Source organism: Apis laboriosa, unplaced genomic scaffold (assembly GCF_014066325.1).
Source record: "Apis laboriosa isolate Shangri-la unplaced genomic scaffold, ASM1406632v1 scaffold46_cov150, whole genome shotgun sequence".
Lineage (NCBI taxonomy): Eukaryota > Metazoa > Arthropoda > Insecta > Hymenoptera > Apidae > Apis > Apis laboriosa.
In genome coordinates this window covers 785,120-800,264 of record NW_025223399.1, presented here as the reverse complement: position 1 = coordinate 800,264, position 15,145 = coordinate 785,120, and the positions used below count along the sequence as shown (strand labels likewise).

General features: G+C 45.8%; 1 protein-coding gene across 1 annotated transcript; it reads right to left on the bottom strand.

The window, feature by feature from the left end:
* Nucleotides 1-5,287: 5,287 nt before the first annotated feature.
* Nucleotides 5,288-11,116, bottom strand: LOC122716490 (transcription factor btd). The gene is given in 3 exon segments (XM_043939618.1): nucleotides 5,288-7,394; nucleotides 7,397-8,294; nucleotides 11,081-11,116. Coding segments are annotated over 3 exon segments (1,929 nt in total). The 3' UTR covers nucleotides 5,288-6,399.
* Nucleotides 11,117-15,145: the final 4,029 nt, after the last annotated feature.

Genomic DNA, 15,145 nt, shown 5'->3' with positions numbered 1-15,145 from the left:
TAATTTTTTTTGATTCCTTATCGAGTCACGTGTTACAATATAATCTGGAATGTATTCCATATTATGAAAATTCTTTCCTCTAGAAGAATAATAATATACGTGACATAATGATAATTCTAACCAGATAATGAACAGCTTTCAGTGACGAGTCATGTCTTAAGAGATAAACGTCACAGAAGACAAGCTTTAATTCCGCTTTGATGAAAAGAAAAGAAGAAAAAAAAAAAAAAAAAAGAGAGAGAGAAAAATTAATATCTGATAATTATACACCGATGCAATTATTATTTTCCGATATCGTCGTTGCGAAAATAAAATTTCTCTTCACGATTTGGTTAGGTATGTGTGAATGTAAACAATCGTCGAGGGATAAACATACGTTTTTTTAATATATCTTTCAACGATATTATTCACGCACGAATCTAGTTTCACTGATATATATATATATATATATTAATTGATAATTTGCGACTTTAATTTAATCTAACCTCGTCGATAAAGATCCGTTTTATCTAGGAATTTATTTATATAGCATCTAATCAAATCTAATTAAAAGTATTCGTTCCTTTTATCTGAACATCAATATTACTTACCTACGTTTGGTAGTGTTAAAGATTATATGGTTATATAGATGGTGTAAAATATCGAATAGCGCTATATACACACATATATATATATATATAAAAGGACGAGTAACGATAAACATTCCTTCCTGAAGATCTATTCTATATATATATATATATCTCACGAATATCTACGTATGATCATAATATTCCCATTCTATAATTGGTTACGGAAATGTTATTCATTCGTTAATAAATATCTGTTAAATATGTTGTATCGCGATAAGGAAGAAAATGGCGACCTCAAATATCTGCGTTCTACGTAACGAAGCTGTAACGAAGTTTAGTTTTCGATCGAGAAATCACAAGCGATGTAGAAACAATTAACGTGTATATATATTTCCATCGTAAGTGTGCAGCAACATACAGAAGTTCAATTTTCATCGTTCGATGTACAGATATTGAGGATCATCACTCGTAGAAACGGGTACAAAGGGAACACATCGCAAAATCCGTTCGAGCCCTTTCCTCTTGAAAAAAAAGGCCGTGAAAAAAGACAATCGAGTCGACGAGATCTCTTCTTTTCTCGGCTGCGCATCTCATCTTTCGCAAATAATTGAATAATTCGAACTATCTTCGAATTCGAATATGCTGTGGTGGAATTGTATTTCGAGCAAAGAGCAAATTCCACACAATTTTTTTTTTTTCTTTTTCACGCTTAATCCGTACAAATACAAACGTCGTTTCTCAACATTTTTCAAATCGCATTGTTCGCGATTCGTGCGCGAACAGTGTACCACAAGTTTTGCCGCGCAAGTATTGGCGTTTCGCGCGGGAAAGTTGGTGCGTTTGTCACCGATTATGAAAAAATATTCGTTCTTTTCGCGCGTTTATCTTGGCGATATGTACTCTAATTCGACGAGGCTCGAGGCTCCTTCAAACGCTACACTGGCGAAGGCACGGCACCGTTCTCACAACAGTCTTACAGAATCGAGTTGAAAATCCGTGGATACGAAATAAACGATCGAGAGCATCGTGGAAAGGAAAGAAAATCAAAAGTGAAAATGATCGTGACGAGATAAAGAGGTAGATAGATATATAAATAAATAAATAAACGAATGAGTGAACGAACGAATGAATATGTACGAGTAGGGATAGTAAGGATCAAAAATGAAAAATGCGCGTGATAGATTCGTTGAAAAATTATATTTTTTTTTTTTTCCATTCTGGCACGATTGGTAAACACAACATAATTTATAAATTAACATACACAATCGTCATCATCAATAATTTACAGAAACCCTCGTGAGCATTTATATATATATATATAAATATATATATATATATTTTGTTTCTTTTTTCTTTTCTTTTTTTTTTATAGGATCTTTACTTGTTCGTCGTTATACAAAAAAAAAAAAAAAAAAACGTGAACAGAACGTCACGGAACGAGAAGAGAATCATCCGCGGATAATGCCGTACATATTCGTCGTCCCTCGTTTTCATTTTCCCCTTTCCAAAACGATACACGGGAGAAAATGATGCGGAGGAGGAGGGCGAAGAAGAAGCTCGAGAAACTTTTATAAATGCGGACTTATTGATTCGAATTTCAAAGTTCGTCTCGAACGGAGCTTTCTTCTCCATCTCTCCCTGGTCGACGAGATAGGGCGGAATTTTTCGATGAAACGAGGAACAAGGGGGAAGGGAAAGGGAGAATGTAAGAAGAATAGGACGAAAAATAGGAAGCTTGACTTGCGAATAGGATAACAAAATAAATAATAGAAGCATTAAACATGATTAATCACTTAACAACGTAACTAGGCATAATATAATAATAATAATAATAATTAATAATAATAATAATTAATAATAATAATAATAATAATAATAATAATAATAATAATAATAATAATAATAATAGAAATAATCGTACGAATGGCTAAATGAGTGTTAATAATTACAAGAACAGGTTGTCTGGCACGGCGATCGCTTAATTGCCTGAAGACACAAAGAACGTGTGCATTATTCTTTTCTTTCTTCTTTTATTATACAATTACGTCCCTTTTTATTTCGTTTCGTTCCCATCTCATCAAGCGAAAAAGGACTCGTTGCACGAGAGATTCTCTCAGTTTTAAGGCTGAATCACGCGAGGGTTGGATATCGAGACGGATATCTCGATATAATATAATAAAGAAATAATAAATCAAATCGTTCTTCAACTTGTAAATTAATCAAATTTATCCTTTGCGATTAAAGAAGAAAATTTTCGTTCAAACGAGAAAGAAGAAAAATATATAATGATCAAAGTAAAAGACGACAAGAATGTTCCAAGAAAGAAAGAAAAAAAAAAAAAAAAAAAAAAAAAAGAAAAGAAATGAAAATAAACTGCAATTTCTCGCAAAAAAAGAAAAAAAAAGACACACACACGATTTCGAAAAATATTTTCATAAATTTTCAACAATTTCGTTCGATTCAGGAACAAACAATAAGACCTTCCGCCTCGAGGTCTCTCCCTCTCTTATCTATATCCTTCTCTTGTCTCGCTCCGACAAGCCGCCTTCCGAGTAATCGTTCGATCGACAAAGGCAAGTGTTAAAATGGCAAGCAGAGAGCGACAGTTTTCTCTTAACGGCTAATTACACGTTCTTCCTCGAAACGCTTAAAACGGTAAGACTAATTAGAAAAAACCTCGGTATACAAAAATACAGATATACATACCTGTCTGCGTGCGCGCGCGCGCGCTCCTTTCAAAACTTTGCGCATACACATTTGCGTGCATTTCCCGTACAACGCGTTTATTACGTAGGTGTACAAGTGCGCTCTCTTTCGAATGCGAATGTACAATATATATAATATACATATACATATATACATATATATACATATATATATATATATCGATATAACGATACAACGTGTGCGCGCGCACCTGTATTAATTAACGGATGAGCATCGTGCGTGACTCGCGATATTCGTCACCACCTGTTTTATCGTGGCCACGAACGGAGAAGACACACCGGACAGCGGCCGAGTTATGGCAAGGAAGAAGGCGAACGAACGAGGTTGAGCAAGGTTAAAGTAGCTGACACCACCGTGTAGTCTCTCTCTCTCTCCGTGGACGATACGTCGTGGACACGCTGTCGCCGCCGTTTTATCGACAGGCCTCCTTCTCCTTCGTATTACTCGCTAAACAAGGATAATATTAACAACTCGATTCTTCAACTTCGATAAAAAAAAAAAGATAACAATTTTCGTTCGAATTCACATCGTACCGTTAAGGATAATAAATTGGAAGCATCGGTCGAGAAAACGGCACTGCGATCGATTCGAATTGATCCAATTGGTCGCGAGAACGTGAGTATTTTTTCGAGGGGGATCGTCCGCACCGTGAGTTATTCCCGAATGGTCGAAATCGGCCCGCGCTTCGTCGGAACGTAGTATAGCAGCTTATAGTTAACGGATCGGCCACCAGGGGGTGACCGAAACGCGAGGTGGTTAGAGGGCGTTTCACATCGTCGTGTTACGCGAGAGAGCGTAGAGACGATTTGGAAGAGAAACTACCTCCCCTTTCGATTATCGTTCGTAACAATTTTCGAATACAACACGAGAAATAATTTCCAAGTGTGACAACTCGCGTCCTGCGCTCGCTTCTCGTTTTTTTTTTTATTTTTTATTTTTTATTTTTATTTTTATTTTTTTTCTTCTTTTCCCAATCTCGGACCCTCTCGCCAAACCTCTCTTTTCGACGATATATAAAAAAATATTTTTCTATCTTTTTTCGCGCACGCGTTTCGCAACATTCTCACGCCAAACAGTTTTTACAATAATGATATTATTATCGGTAATAATATTATTAATATTCATAATAATAATAATAATCATAATAGTAATAGTAATAATAATAATAGTAATAATAATAAAACGCAATAATAATATTAAACGTTACCCACTAATTAACGTTACATCTAAACGCTTTTATTATGCTTTAAGTTTCTTTCTTTCTGCAGGTACGGTTATGTTCATTCTCTTTCTTTTATTTATCTTTTTCAATTCCCCTTCACGCGCAGGAAACTCGTCGTCGTGTCCCTCTTCTCGAGATTTTGAAATTCTCCCGGGAGAGAGAGACACAGTCACAAAACGCGCTTCGACCGCTTTCCTATCTTCGACGCGAGCAACAAACGGATTTTTCGATAAATATATATATATATATATATACATATATATATATACTATTAATACGACGAGAGGATTTATTCGCAACGCGCAATAAAATAACACACTCTTTCTCTCTCCTGTTCAAAAAAGTCGTTATAACAACTACAAAGTTCTATCGATCGCACGCTCGATAGCATTCTTTTTTTTTTTTTTTTTTTTTTCTTTTTCAATACAATGTCAATGAACAATATCTCAATTTGACGACAATTTTTCGTTGTCGAGCAAACAACGAATGGATTCGAGGAAGATCGTCTTCGACGCGAATAAATATCATTTTTTTTTTTTTTTTTTTTTTATCTTTTTCCTTTTCCTTTAAACATAGAAACATAGTTTTTCTAGATAGATAGATAACCACGTTAATTAAAAACAAAACAACCAGTAGCGATCTCCTACGAAGAGAAAGAGCGTCGCCAACGATCTTCCCCGTCGACGCGCTCAACTCGACCGATATGTAACCGATATGCGAACACGGTTTAACGATCGTGAAAATTTGGCACAAGTTTCTTTTCTCTCTCTCTCTCTCTCTCTCTCTCTCTCTCTCTTTCCTGTCTCGATCGCACTTTTCAACGAGAGAAAATTCCGATTCACGCTAATTTTAAACAACCATGTCGCAATCATCGCAATCATCGTGAATCTTGAAGAAACGCGCAAACAGCGGCGGGAATGCTTTCAAATTATTCCCGTTTCATTTGCGAGAGTATCGATTGAGGGAGAGTGAATGGTGTATCGAACGTTTAACGGAGAACGGGTGACTCGAAAGAGATTCCAACAATCGATAAGACTCGCGTGAAACGAGAGATTATCGAGAGAAGAGATATGTCGAGATGTGTTCCATAAGTAATTTCGTTTTCAGAAATTCGTAAAATTACTTTTTGCCGATCGATGATGTATCTATTGTTTTTTTTTTTTTTTTCTTTTCTTTTTTTTCCCCTTAACAAAATCCGATCCGCCTCTCGAAAAACGTTTCATTACGTGCAAAACTTTCGAAGTTATCGCGACGTTTTTTTGTTTTTGTTTTTGTTTTTGTTTTTTTTTTTTCACGAAAAAAGAACTCTTAAAACGATATTATTTATGGGACTTAAAAGGGAGGGAGGGGGGAAACAATTAGTCCGTGGAATCATATATCACTCTCAACTTCATTGAGACGCGAAAGGGAAACGTTTCGCCGAACGAAATCGCATCTTCGACGAACGAATCTCGCAAACAAGAGTCCCGCGAGAGAAGCAACGGGGGGGGGGGGGGGAAGACGAACAAGTATCATCGCTGTAATACTGTTAAACGAGCGTTATACTCGACATCGAAATCGAAGTTTTTCAAGCTGGACGACGCGAAGGACGACGAGGCGTTGAACGTATTTTAAACCGAAAAAAAGGAAAAAAAAAAAAAAAATACCAAATTTCCTCGCCAACGATCTTCCCTTCCATCCATCGTCCTCCTCGCGTTTTCGCCCTCGTCTTCGTGGTCGTCATCGGAATCTTCCAACCTCCTCCACCTCCCAGATCCCGAAACCGTTCGTCGAAGCCGATCGCCCTCCTCCTCCTCCTCCTCCTCTTCCTGGTGCTGCTCCTCGAAATCCGGTGGGAACGAGCAGCGGCGAGAAGCGCGGCGGTCATCCACCTGGCCGTCGTCATTCGGCCTTGATCGTTGCCGAAGGGGAGGCCATCTCCCGGGCGAACGTTGGGCTATCCTCGCCGGGGAGGAGGCCTGGCTCGCTCTTAGGCGTCTGAACGTCGGGAAATCTGGCGTGGGTCCTCAAGTGCCTGGTGATCATGTCCCGGCGGCAGGCCGCGTACGCGCACTGGGGACACTTGTACGGCTTCTCGCCCGTGTGCGTCCTCTGATGGGTGCTCAGATGGTCCGACCTGCTGAATACCTGGCCGCAAACCTTGCACGTGTACGGTTTCACGCCCGTGTGCAGCCTCATGTGTCTGGTGAGCATGTCCGACCTCGCGAAACTCCTCTTGCACACGTCGCAGAGGTAGGCCTTGGCGGACGCGTCCTGCGGCCCTTGCCTGCGATGCCTCGAGGCCATGTGCTTCGCCAACCGATCGTGCAGGCTGAACATTTGGCCGCACACGGGGCAGACGTACGCCACGTCCGCCCCGGGCGGCATCTCCTCGACCACGGGGGACACCTCGAGGTTGTATCTCACAGCGACGCTCTCCTTGGTAGTGGGCGACGCCACGTCGCCCTTCACCACGGGCACGCTCACCGAGCCCCTCGACACGATGCCGGGCGGGAGTAGCTGGAGGGCGGGCGGTCGGCCGGAGGCGGCCGCCGCCGCCGCGGCGGCTGCCGCCGCGGCTGCCGCGGCCGCCGCCGCCGACGCCATCAGGTTCTTCATCGAGAGGTCGAGCGGGGATTCCTGGGGGCTGGTCGCGTCGCTCTCCAAGAAACCGCTTCTCAACGAGGGATGGTTGACGAACACGGACGAGGCGGTGGAGAGCGGCGGCTTCTGGTCCCATCCCGGCACCAAGTCCGAGTCCGAGTGGCTCCGGCCCCTGAATATATCCGGCAGGTACTTGGTGTGCATGTAGTGCTCGAAACTGTACGACGAGAGAGATCCTGGCGTTAACGGGGGCAGGGTGAGCGGGGTTAATGGGGTGAGGGGGGTGAGGGGGGTGGGGAGGTGGGCGAGGGCAGCACCATGGGGGGAGTGGAGGATTGGGAACACTGGACGCAGGTGCAGCCCGCGTATTTCGGCGCCGAGGATCTTTGATGAGGGGGATGAAGGTGATCGTAAGCCAGGTGGTTGGCGTTGTTCCTGTGATGATGCCTGTGCCGGTGACGATGATGGTGCGAGTGGTGATGCGAATGATGATTCTGTTGCTGTTGCTGCTGTTGCTGCTGCTGTTGCTGAGTTTCTTCCCCGTTGTTGTCGCCGTTCTCGTCGTCGTCGACGTCGTCCTCGTCCTCGTTGTTGTTGTTGTTGTTGCTGCTGCTGCTGCTGCTGTTGTTGTTGTTGTTGTTGTTATTGGTGGTGGTGGTGGTGGTGGCGGTGGCGGCGGCGATAATGGCGGTGGTTGCGGCGATGGCGATGGTGGCCGACTGGTTCGCGTTCGACCCGTCCTCTTGCTCCTCGACGCCGGTAGGCGTGGCGGGCTCCTCGCTCTTCAACCTGAGGGGCAGAAGACTGATGCCGGACGGCGGATCGGCGGCCGATCTGGAAGACGACCTCGGGGAGCCGAACACGTCCTCCTCCTCCTCGGACGCGGGTCCGCTACCCTCGAACCTCAACACCTCGCCCTCCGAGGGCGAGCTCCGGTGTTGGAGGATGTCGAGGACCTGGTCGAGTCGCTTCCGGCGGCGGAGATTGCGATGGTTCCGGTTGGCCGTGGCCGCGAGGGTGTTGTTGTTGGTGCAGGAGGGCGGTGGCGGCTTGGCCGGACCCGGGGGCGCGGCTGCAGCGTCCTCCACGGCGCTCTCGGCCATCGTCATCGAGGATGCGCGGCACCCGCCGCCTGGGCCCTTTATGCCGCCTACTACACCCTCGGCTACCACCGTACTGCCTCCCACCTCGTCCTGAAACACAAACCAAACCGCGCGCCGCTTTTACTCCCACTCCTCTTTTCCTCCCTGTCCTTAATAATCCCTCCTCTCCGTTACGCTCGTCGCCGAATCGTCGCAGCCTCCGCCTCGCCCTCGCCTTTCGCCGATCGCGCTCGATTTCGCGCGATTCCCTCGATCCGTTTCGCGCCTCGCCCCCCGACCGTCGCTCGACGAAGGAGGGATGTCGAGGGCGGAAGCCGTTCCGTTCGTTTCCGTTCGCTCACCGCTTCGTCCACGCGGCGGAGAAGAGACGCGACGAGGAAACAGGAAGAGAGCGGAGGTTTGTAACGGCGAACGATGAGAGGCGATCGTGGATCGTGCTCGCAACTTGGGACGGAGGCCGACGTCCACCGTCCACCGAGGCCCGTCTCGCGCTCCCAGTAAATCACGATTAACGCGTTCCCACTTCTTCTCCGGCGAGATACGGCTGGTACAGGTTGGCCGTCTGTCATCGAGAAGCGTGGATCGTAGCTATGGATTGGAGGAAAATAAGACGATCGCGGGATAGATCCGGCTCGCGCGAGATGGCGCCTCGCGTCTCCCGACCGACCGTCACCGACGTCCACCCGACGATTCTCTCCATAGGTTAGGGATAGGTGGGGGGGGGGGAAAGCGACGATCGAGCTCGAGCGCGATCGATCTTCGCTCGACCAAAACTCGTCGTCTCCTTCGAATTTTCTCCTCTTACGAGTTTCTTACTTTTAACGGAAGGCGAGGCGGAGCGGAGCGCACGACTCGTCTTGTTCGACGCGACAACGGCACTTTGTCATAAACGGACCACGCGCAACCGCCGGAGAGCGGTGTATCCGGCGGACTATTTGAAATTTAAATGCCGCGCGCGGCACGGCGAGCGCATGAATCAACCGCGTGTACGTACGAATCGAGGCAAACCCCCACGTTTTTTTTCGGTGTAGGAGACTTCCTTTCCGTCCGAGAGAAGTTGCACGACCCGTCCGAGGACGCTATAAAACTTGTAATATCGCCTGCCGCGCGCTCCCCCCTCCCCCCGAATAATTGATCGCCACGCAGGGATTATTGTGCGAGTGCGACACGACTCGAATTGTTTATTGGCAACGCGCCAAAATTAGACAAAGTTTATACGAGAAGGATATTGCGGGGGGGGGGGGAGAAGTAAAATAAATTTCCGGATGACTGGTTCTCGCTGCAAAAAGGAAAGGAATATACCTCGGCGTATCCCACGCGTTTTATCTTCGCGGTTGGCGATGTTAGAAAATCTATACTTTGAGCTTTGAACGCGCGAAAGAAACGGAAGACGAAAAAACGTATTCGATCAGACAGTTTATAGAAGCGGCGGTTTCTCTTAGTTATTTTTCCATTTTATTCATCGAAAAGCGAAACGAACAGTTGTTCCGAAAATTAACGAAAATTAACGATCGCGCGTTCTTGCATCCTTTTGACCATCGGCGGCGCCCTATGTACAAACCCGACTTGAAAACACGATTTTCCAGCTCGATCCAGGGAATAGAAATTCGCGTTCTCGGAAGGCGAGGCCGCGGCACAGATGTCCCGGCGAACACTTTCCACCTCGATCCGAGCCTCCGTCGCATTCCAACGCGTACAGCGCTCGGTTTCGAATCGGCTCCCGTGCTCCTCTCGAATCCTTTCCTGGCGCGGCCTGGCCCCGAATGCCTGGCAAACTCGCGCCAATGCTCGATTACGCAGCGATACTCGCACCGCTTGCGAGTACACGCGTCCAAGCGGAATGGCCTTCAATTTTCAACGCCTCCGCTCGATATTCTCCTCAAGTGCAAGTTTTCGTGAACACGCGTTTCGGAAAACGAAGGTATTCGGCGAACCGTTGAACAGGTGAATTTCAACCGTTTATTCCAAAGTTGTCGCTAAAAGCTTTCGACGAAACGCGACCCCCGAAAAATCGACCGTGTAACGCAGTCCATCGAGAGGATTAGAGCGGTGCACAGGATGCATACGTGTCGAACAGATTCGTAGATAGCCACGGCGTCGTTTTCGGCGTTCCTCTTTCCACCACCGCGATCATCTTCTCGTTTCCCTCGCCCGGTACATCTCTACCGGTCGGTAGAATCTCGCCGAGAGAAAGGGCCCCCGATGATCGGTCGTAAAACGTAAAGGGGACTCGTAAACGGAGTGAAAAGATGTCAGAACGTAAAAGCAGAGAGAACAGGTCCCCGACGAGGAGGAGGTGTGGGCGTGCGTGGCTGCCATCCCCCTCTCCCTCTCGTCTTCTATTTCTTTCTATTTCTCTCCTTCTTCCTCTCCCTCCTCTACTAGTCTCTTTTGCGCGTTCCTTTTGCCCGTCTCCGTCGCAGCACGCGAAGAGGAGGAGGTAGAAGAAAAAGGAGCCCTCGACGATTGGCAAAGATGCCTTCGAGGAGATGCGTCCAACGATGCACGCACGAAACGGTGAAGAATTTCCCGAAACTCGAGAACGCTCGATCTCTAAGGAGGAAGGGATCTAATTACCACGAAGAGAGAGAGAGAGAGAGAGAGAGAGGGGGGGGAGAAATCGTCCCGTTTCTTTCGGAGCGCGAAGGTTTTTGAGGTAAGAAGTAAGTTGGAAGGATAAGGGCAAAACCTTGACGCAACTGCGCGCGACGAGAATTCGCAGGAGAGGCAGGAGGAGAGGGGATCATCGGTGAAGAATTCCAGCAGGAATGCCCTCGGGGAGGCACCTGTAACCGCGGCTCCACGGGAGAAACAGAACAGGTTGAGACGTGGGCGTGGGTGGAGCGCTTGATCTTTCTCTCCTGCTGCCCATATACCGGGTGCTCCCCCGTTCTCGCGATGGCTACGAACATCTCGCCAATTCTCTACACGAAACTTGCTCCGATCCGACATTTCGAAAATTTCCTTTTCTCCACGATAATAGATGACACGTCTACTTCGACGCGATTACACATGGTGTATTAAAAATATCCAATATCGTGTCAAAAAATAATATATGAAGAGGAAAGGGGGAAAAAGCAATTCCCGATACGTAATACATATCTCTAACGTAGTTTATCTCTCGTTCTTAATTCGACCCTCGAATCCCCTTTACGAAATATACGCCCAATCGCGATTTCAAAAGAAAGAAAAAAATATAGAGAATACCCTATCCTTTACCGCCGTTTTAGAAGGAACGAGAGCGGTTCGAAGCCATCGCTACCGCTCGATCGTCGATCCAGAGCGTTCCTCGTTCGGAGGGAAAGAGCTGCCTTAGGGCAGGCGGGCAGGCTCGGCAGCTCGGTGGCCGGTGCTACTCCGGCAAACCGCTACCAAAAAACCAGACGGGCTACCGAAGAGAAGCCGATCGTCGCCATCTACGCGCAGGGAGCTGGAAACGGGGGGGCGAACACTTTGTCGGGAGGGGGACGCGTTAAAAATCCGTGCAACTCTCGGTCGAGGCTTAGAAAGCAGCAAAGAGGAACACCTCTCTCTCTCGAAACCCTCCAATCTCCCCGTTCAAACGTTTTCCAGGCTATCGATCGGCCTCAGCTGTTCGCCCTCCGAGTTGCGAAAGGGGAGTTGCGCTCTATTTTCCGCCGAGAACTGGGGAAGAGGGAGCGGAAGGGAGAAAAAAAATCTATATGGAAGCGGCGACAGGATCCTCTTCGATCCCTCTCTGCACACCTCCTCCGTCCTCCTGCTTCCTCTTCTCCTTTCTCTTCGAACGAGAGAGAGAGAGAGAGGGGAAAGTCGCGAGAGGCGGTGTCGCGCGACAGATTTTATCGTTGCTGGAAAATTACGGGTTATCGGCGTGGTGATTAATGAGCCTGCTTCGTATATCGGACGGTAATTAAACGCGTGGTAATTTGTGCGCCGCGAAAGGGAATGCGCGCGCGCCAACTCGGTTGACAGGCCAACTAGGGTTGATTTAAGGAGCTATACGAACCTATCCCCCTTTACACGACAGAGGCCGCGGCTGAAACCTCTCCGCTCTCCTACCTTCCTGCGCGTCGCTCAGGATCGCTTTTAACCCTTTGCACTCGTATGTCGCCATATAGGCGACGTTATATATTTTACCGTTGCACTCGTATGTCGCCAAATAGGCGACGTTATATATTTTACCGTTGCACTCGTATGTCGCCATATAGGCGACATCTTACATTATTTGGGGTCAAATTATAGCCAGATAATATTACATAATATTCATTTAATTAAATTTATTTACAATTAATTGAAATCGTGTTTTCAAGAAATATGATGTCCCTAACATATTATATAGATTTTCATATTTCAAAAGAGTGTGAGATGCGGATTAAATATGTTTATTTGCTAATTTTTTCTACTAAACCGGAAATTTTAATTTATGTTATGTACGCATAAAAATATTTTCCTTTTGATTGATTGTGAAAAAAAATTCCGAGTTGATTGGTATCCTTATCGAATATATATACGAGTGCAAAGGGTTAAAAACCGATATTTCGTAATTAGGCGTCCCGACTAACTAAAGTTTGCACGAAATTCTTCTATACCGAAGTTAAAGGACTCGAAGTCCCGCGGCGACAAGCACTTTCCTATCGGCCGATAAATAAAGCCTCGTCCCGAGAGATGCGAGAAAACCGACTGTCGTGCTTAACGTCACGCAGGGAACGGTTGGAAGGATTTTACAAGGCTCGTAGATCGCTGTCCCTTTTCGAACGAGAGCCCTTTCATGGAGCGAGGAGCCTTCTTCATGGAAACCTGTCGTCGAGCGACTTGGCGATCGCTTACGATTTTATGGAAACGATTATTAATTATTGTATAAGAAAGAGAGGATACAAGAAGAATTTCTACACATCGAGTGGACGATTTATCGCTTCGTTTCGAGCGCGACACATTTGTTTCGTTCGATCAGAGACGCAAAACAATTCATTTAAGAGTCGGGCAACGACGAGCCGAGTGTTCAGGACGTCGCGATCTAGTTAGCGCGATCCATCGTTCCGATTGGCGTGTAATCGATTGGCGGTGAGAGGGGGGGGAAGTGGGAATTCGCTGAATCACCGGGACCGCCGCACGATGATAACGGCCGATGCCCTTCGCCTTTGCTTCGTCCGCGCTACCACAACTCGCCGATCTTATCCGTCTCTTAATAAGACGTCAATTCTCCGCTTTGACCACGCGACGCAACTCCTCTCTCTTCCTCCACCATCCCTTGCGAAATAAACGGAGGAGACGCGGTTTCGTATAGACATCATTGGATCTGTTAATTAGCATAGGTTAAGTCGTGGAACGATGAAAAAGTATAATTTCGACGCTGGAAGGAAAGCAACGATTCTCTTTCAGCCTATCTGCTTAACGGCCTTTCTCCCCGTCCGATTTTAAAATATCGAAGAAATGAACTTACAACTTTTTACACGCTCATTTACACATTTTTACCGCATTTTACGATGCTCTTTTACAGCTTGTTTAAGTTTCTCTCTCTCTTTGTATATTTACTCCAGCATAAGAGCGATCGAGATAAAATATATCTCGATCTAAGCCCGAAAAAAAAAGAAAAGAAACGAGCGGGAAAAAGCCGAGAAATAAACCTCTAATGTCTTTCTGTCGTTCAAACGAAATAATTTCCCTCGCGGTATTCTCCTTCCAAATCGATCCCTCTCGTCGACAATCGTATTTCAACGCCGCCAATAACGCGAAATAAACGTAATATAAAGCTCTTATTTAAATCTCCAAGTAATTATTTATCCAGCGCTCCCTGCCGTCGAACGGTTGCTGGAAGAAGAGAAAAATTCCAGCTTCCAGCTGGACAATAATCGTTGAATGTATCGAACCGTTTGACCAATCTTTCAATGGCAACACCTTTCATAAATCGGAGCCAGCCGTGGAATCATTAGCGCCGATCCGCGACTATCGATCTATCTAAAGAGAAGCCAACAGCTGGAAAGATATCGAGAGGACGTTGGTGGTTCGAGTTGGCCACCTGTACACCGGGTGCACAGGAGGAAGAGAGGACGAAGAGACGTTCGATGCGGGTGGATTCCCTTCGAGCTCGAGCCAAGGGATTGAAATCATTTTACTTTTCTTCCGTGGTGGTTAAAGCGTCTAAAACTTTAATTCGCGTCTATCGACGGTGGAAAAGAGAAAAAAGAAAAAAAAAAAAAAAAGAAAGATTCAGAGACGATTGGTCGCGTGGGGAACGANGAAGCGGTGGCTCGTTAGCGGGAAACAAATAGCTGGCTCGTTTAACATTTGCTCCTGCCTCGCTACTCGCTCTTTGCGTCACGCTAGTGGCTAGTGGCATTCCGCGAACTAATAACATTGACCGCGTAACAAGCAGCGTCGTTTGCAAACCGTTTTACTCGGTGCAACGACGTTTGATAATGCGACCACGCTCGTAAAATCCTCTCCGCCGGCCAGATAAAGCCCGGCTCTAAGGTAATAACTGGAACGCCTCCAACGTTCCGTCCAGAATGCAAATTCTCCGATCTTTCCAAAGCTTCGCGCCGCGGAAACCCTCGTATTTCTTACGGATCGCTGGAAAATCTTCATCGAAAAGATAATCGCATACGAAAAGAAATTCGCTTCTTCTTGCTTTTTCTTTTCTCAACGAATTTGGAAAGGAAAAAATAAGTATATTATCGAGCTTTTTTTTTTTCCTCATCTCGAGAAGAATAGTTTGGAAAATAAGTATATTCTCGAGCTTTTTTTTTTTCTGAACGAATTCACCTCGAGAAGAATAGTTTGGAAAGGAGAAAATAAGTATATTTTCGAGCTTTTTTTCTTTTCTCGACGAATTCATCTCGAAAAGAATAGTTTGGAAAGGAGAAAATAAGTATATTCTCGAGCTTTTTTTTTTCTCAACGAATTCACGTCGAGGAGAATAGTTTGGAAAATAAATATATTCTCGAGCTTTTTTTTTTTTT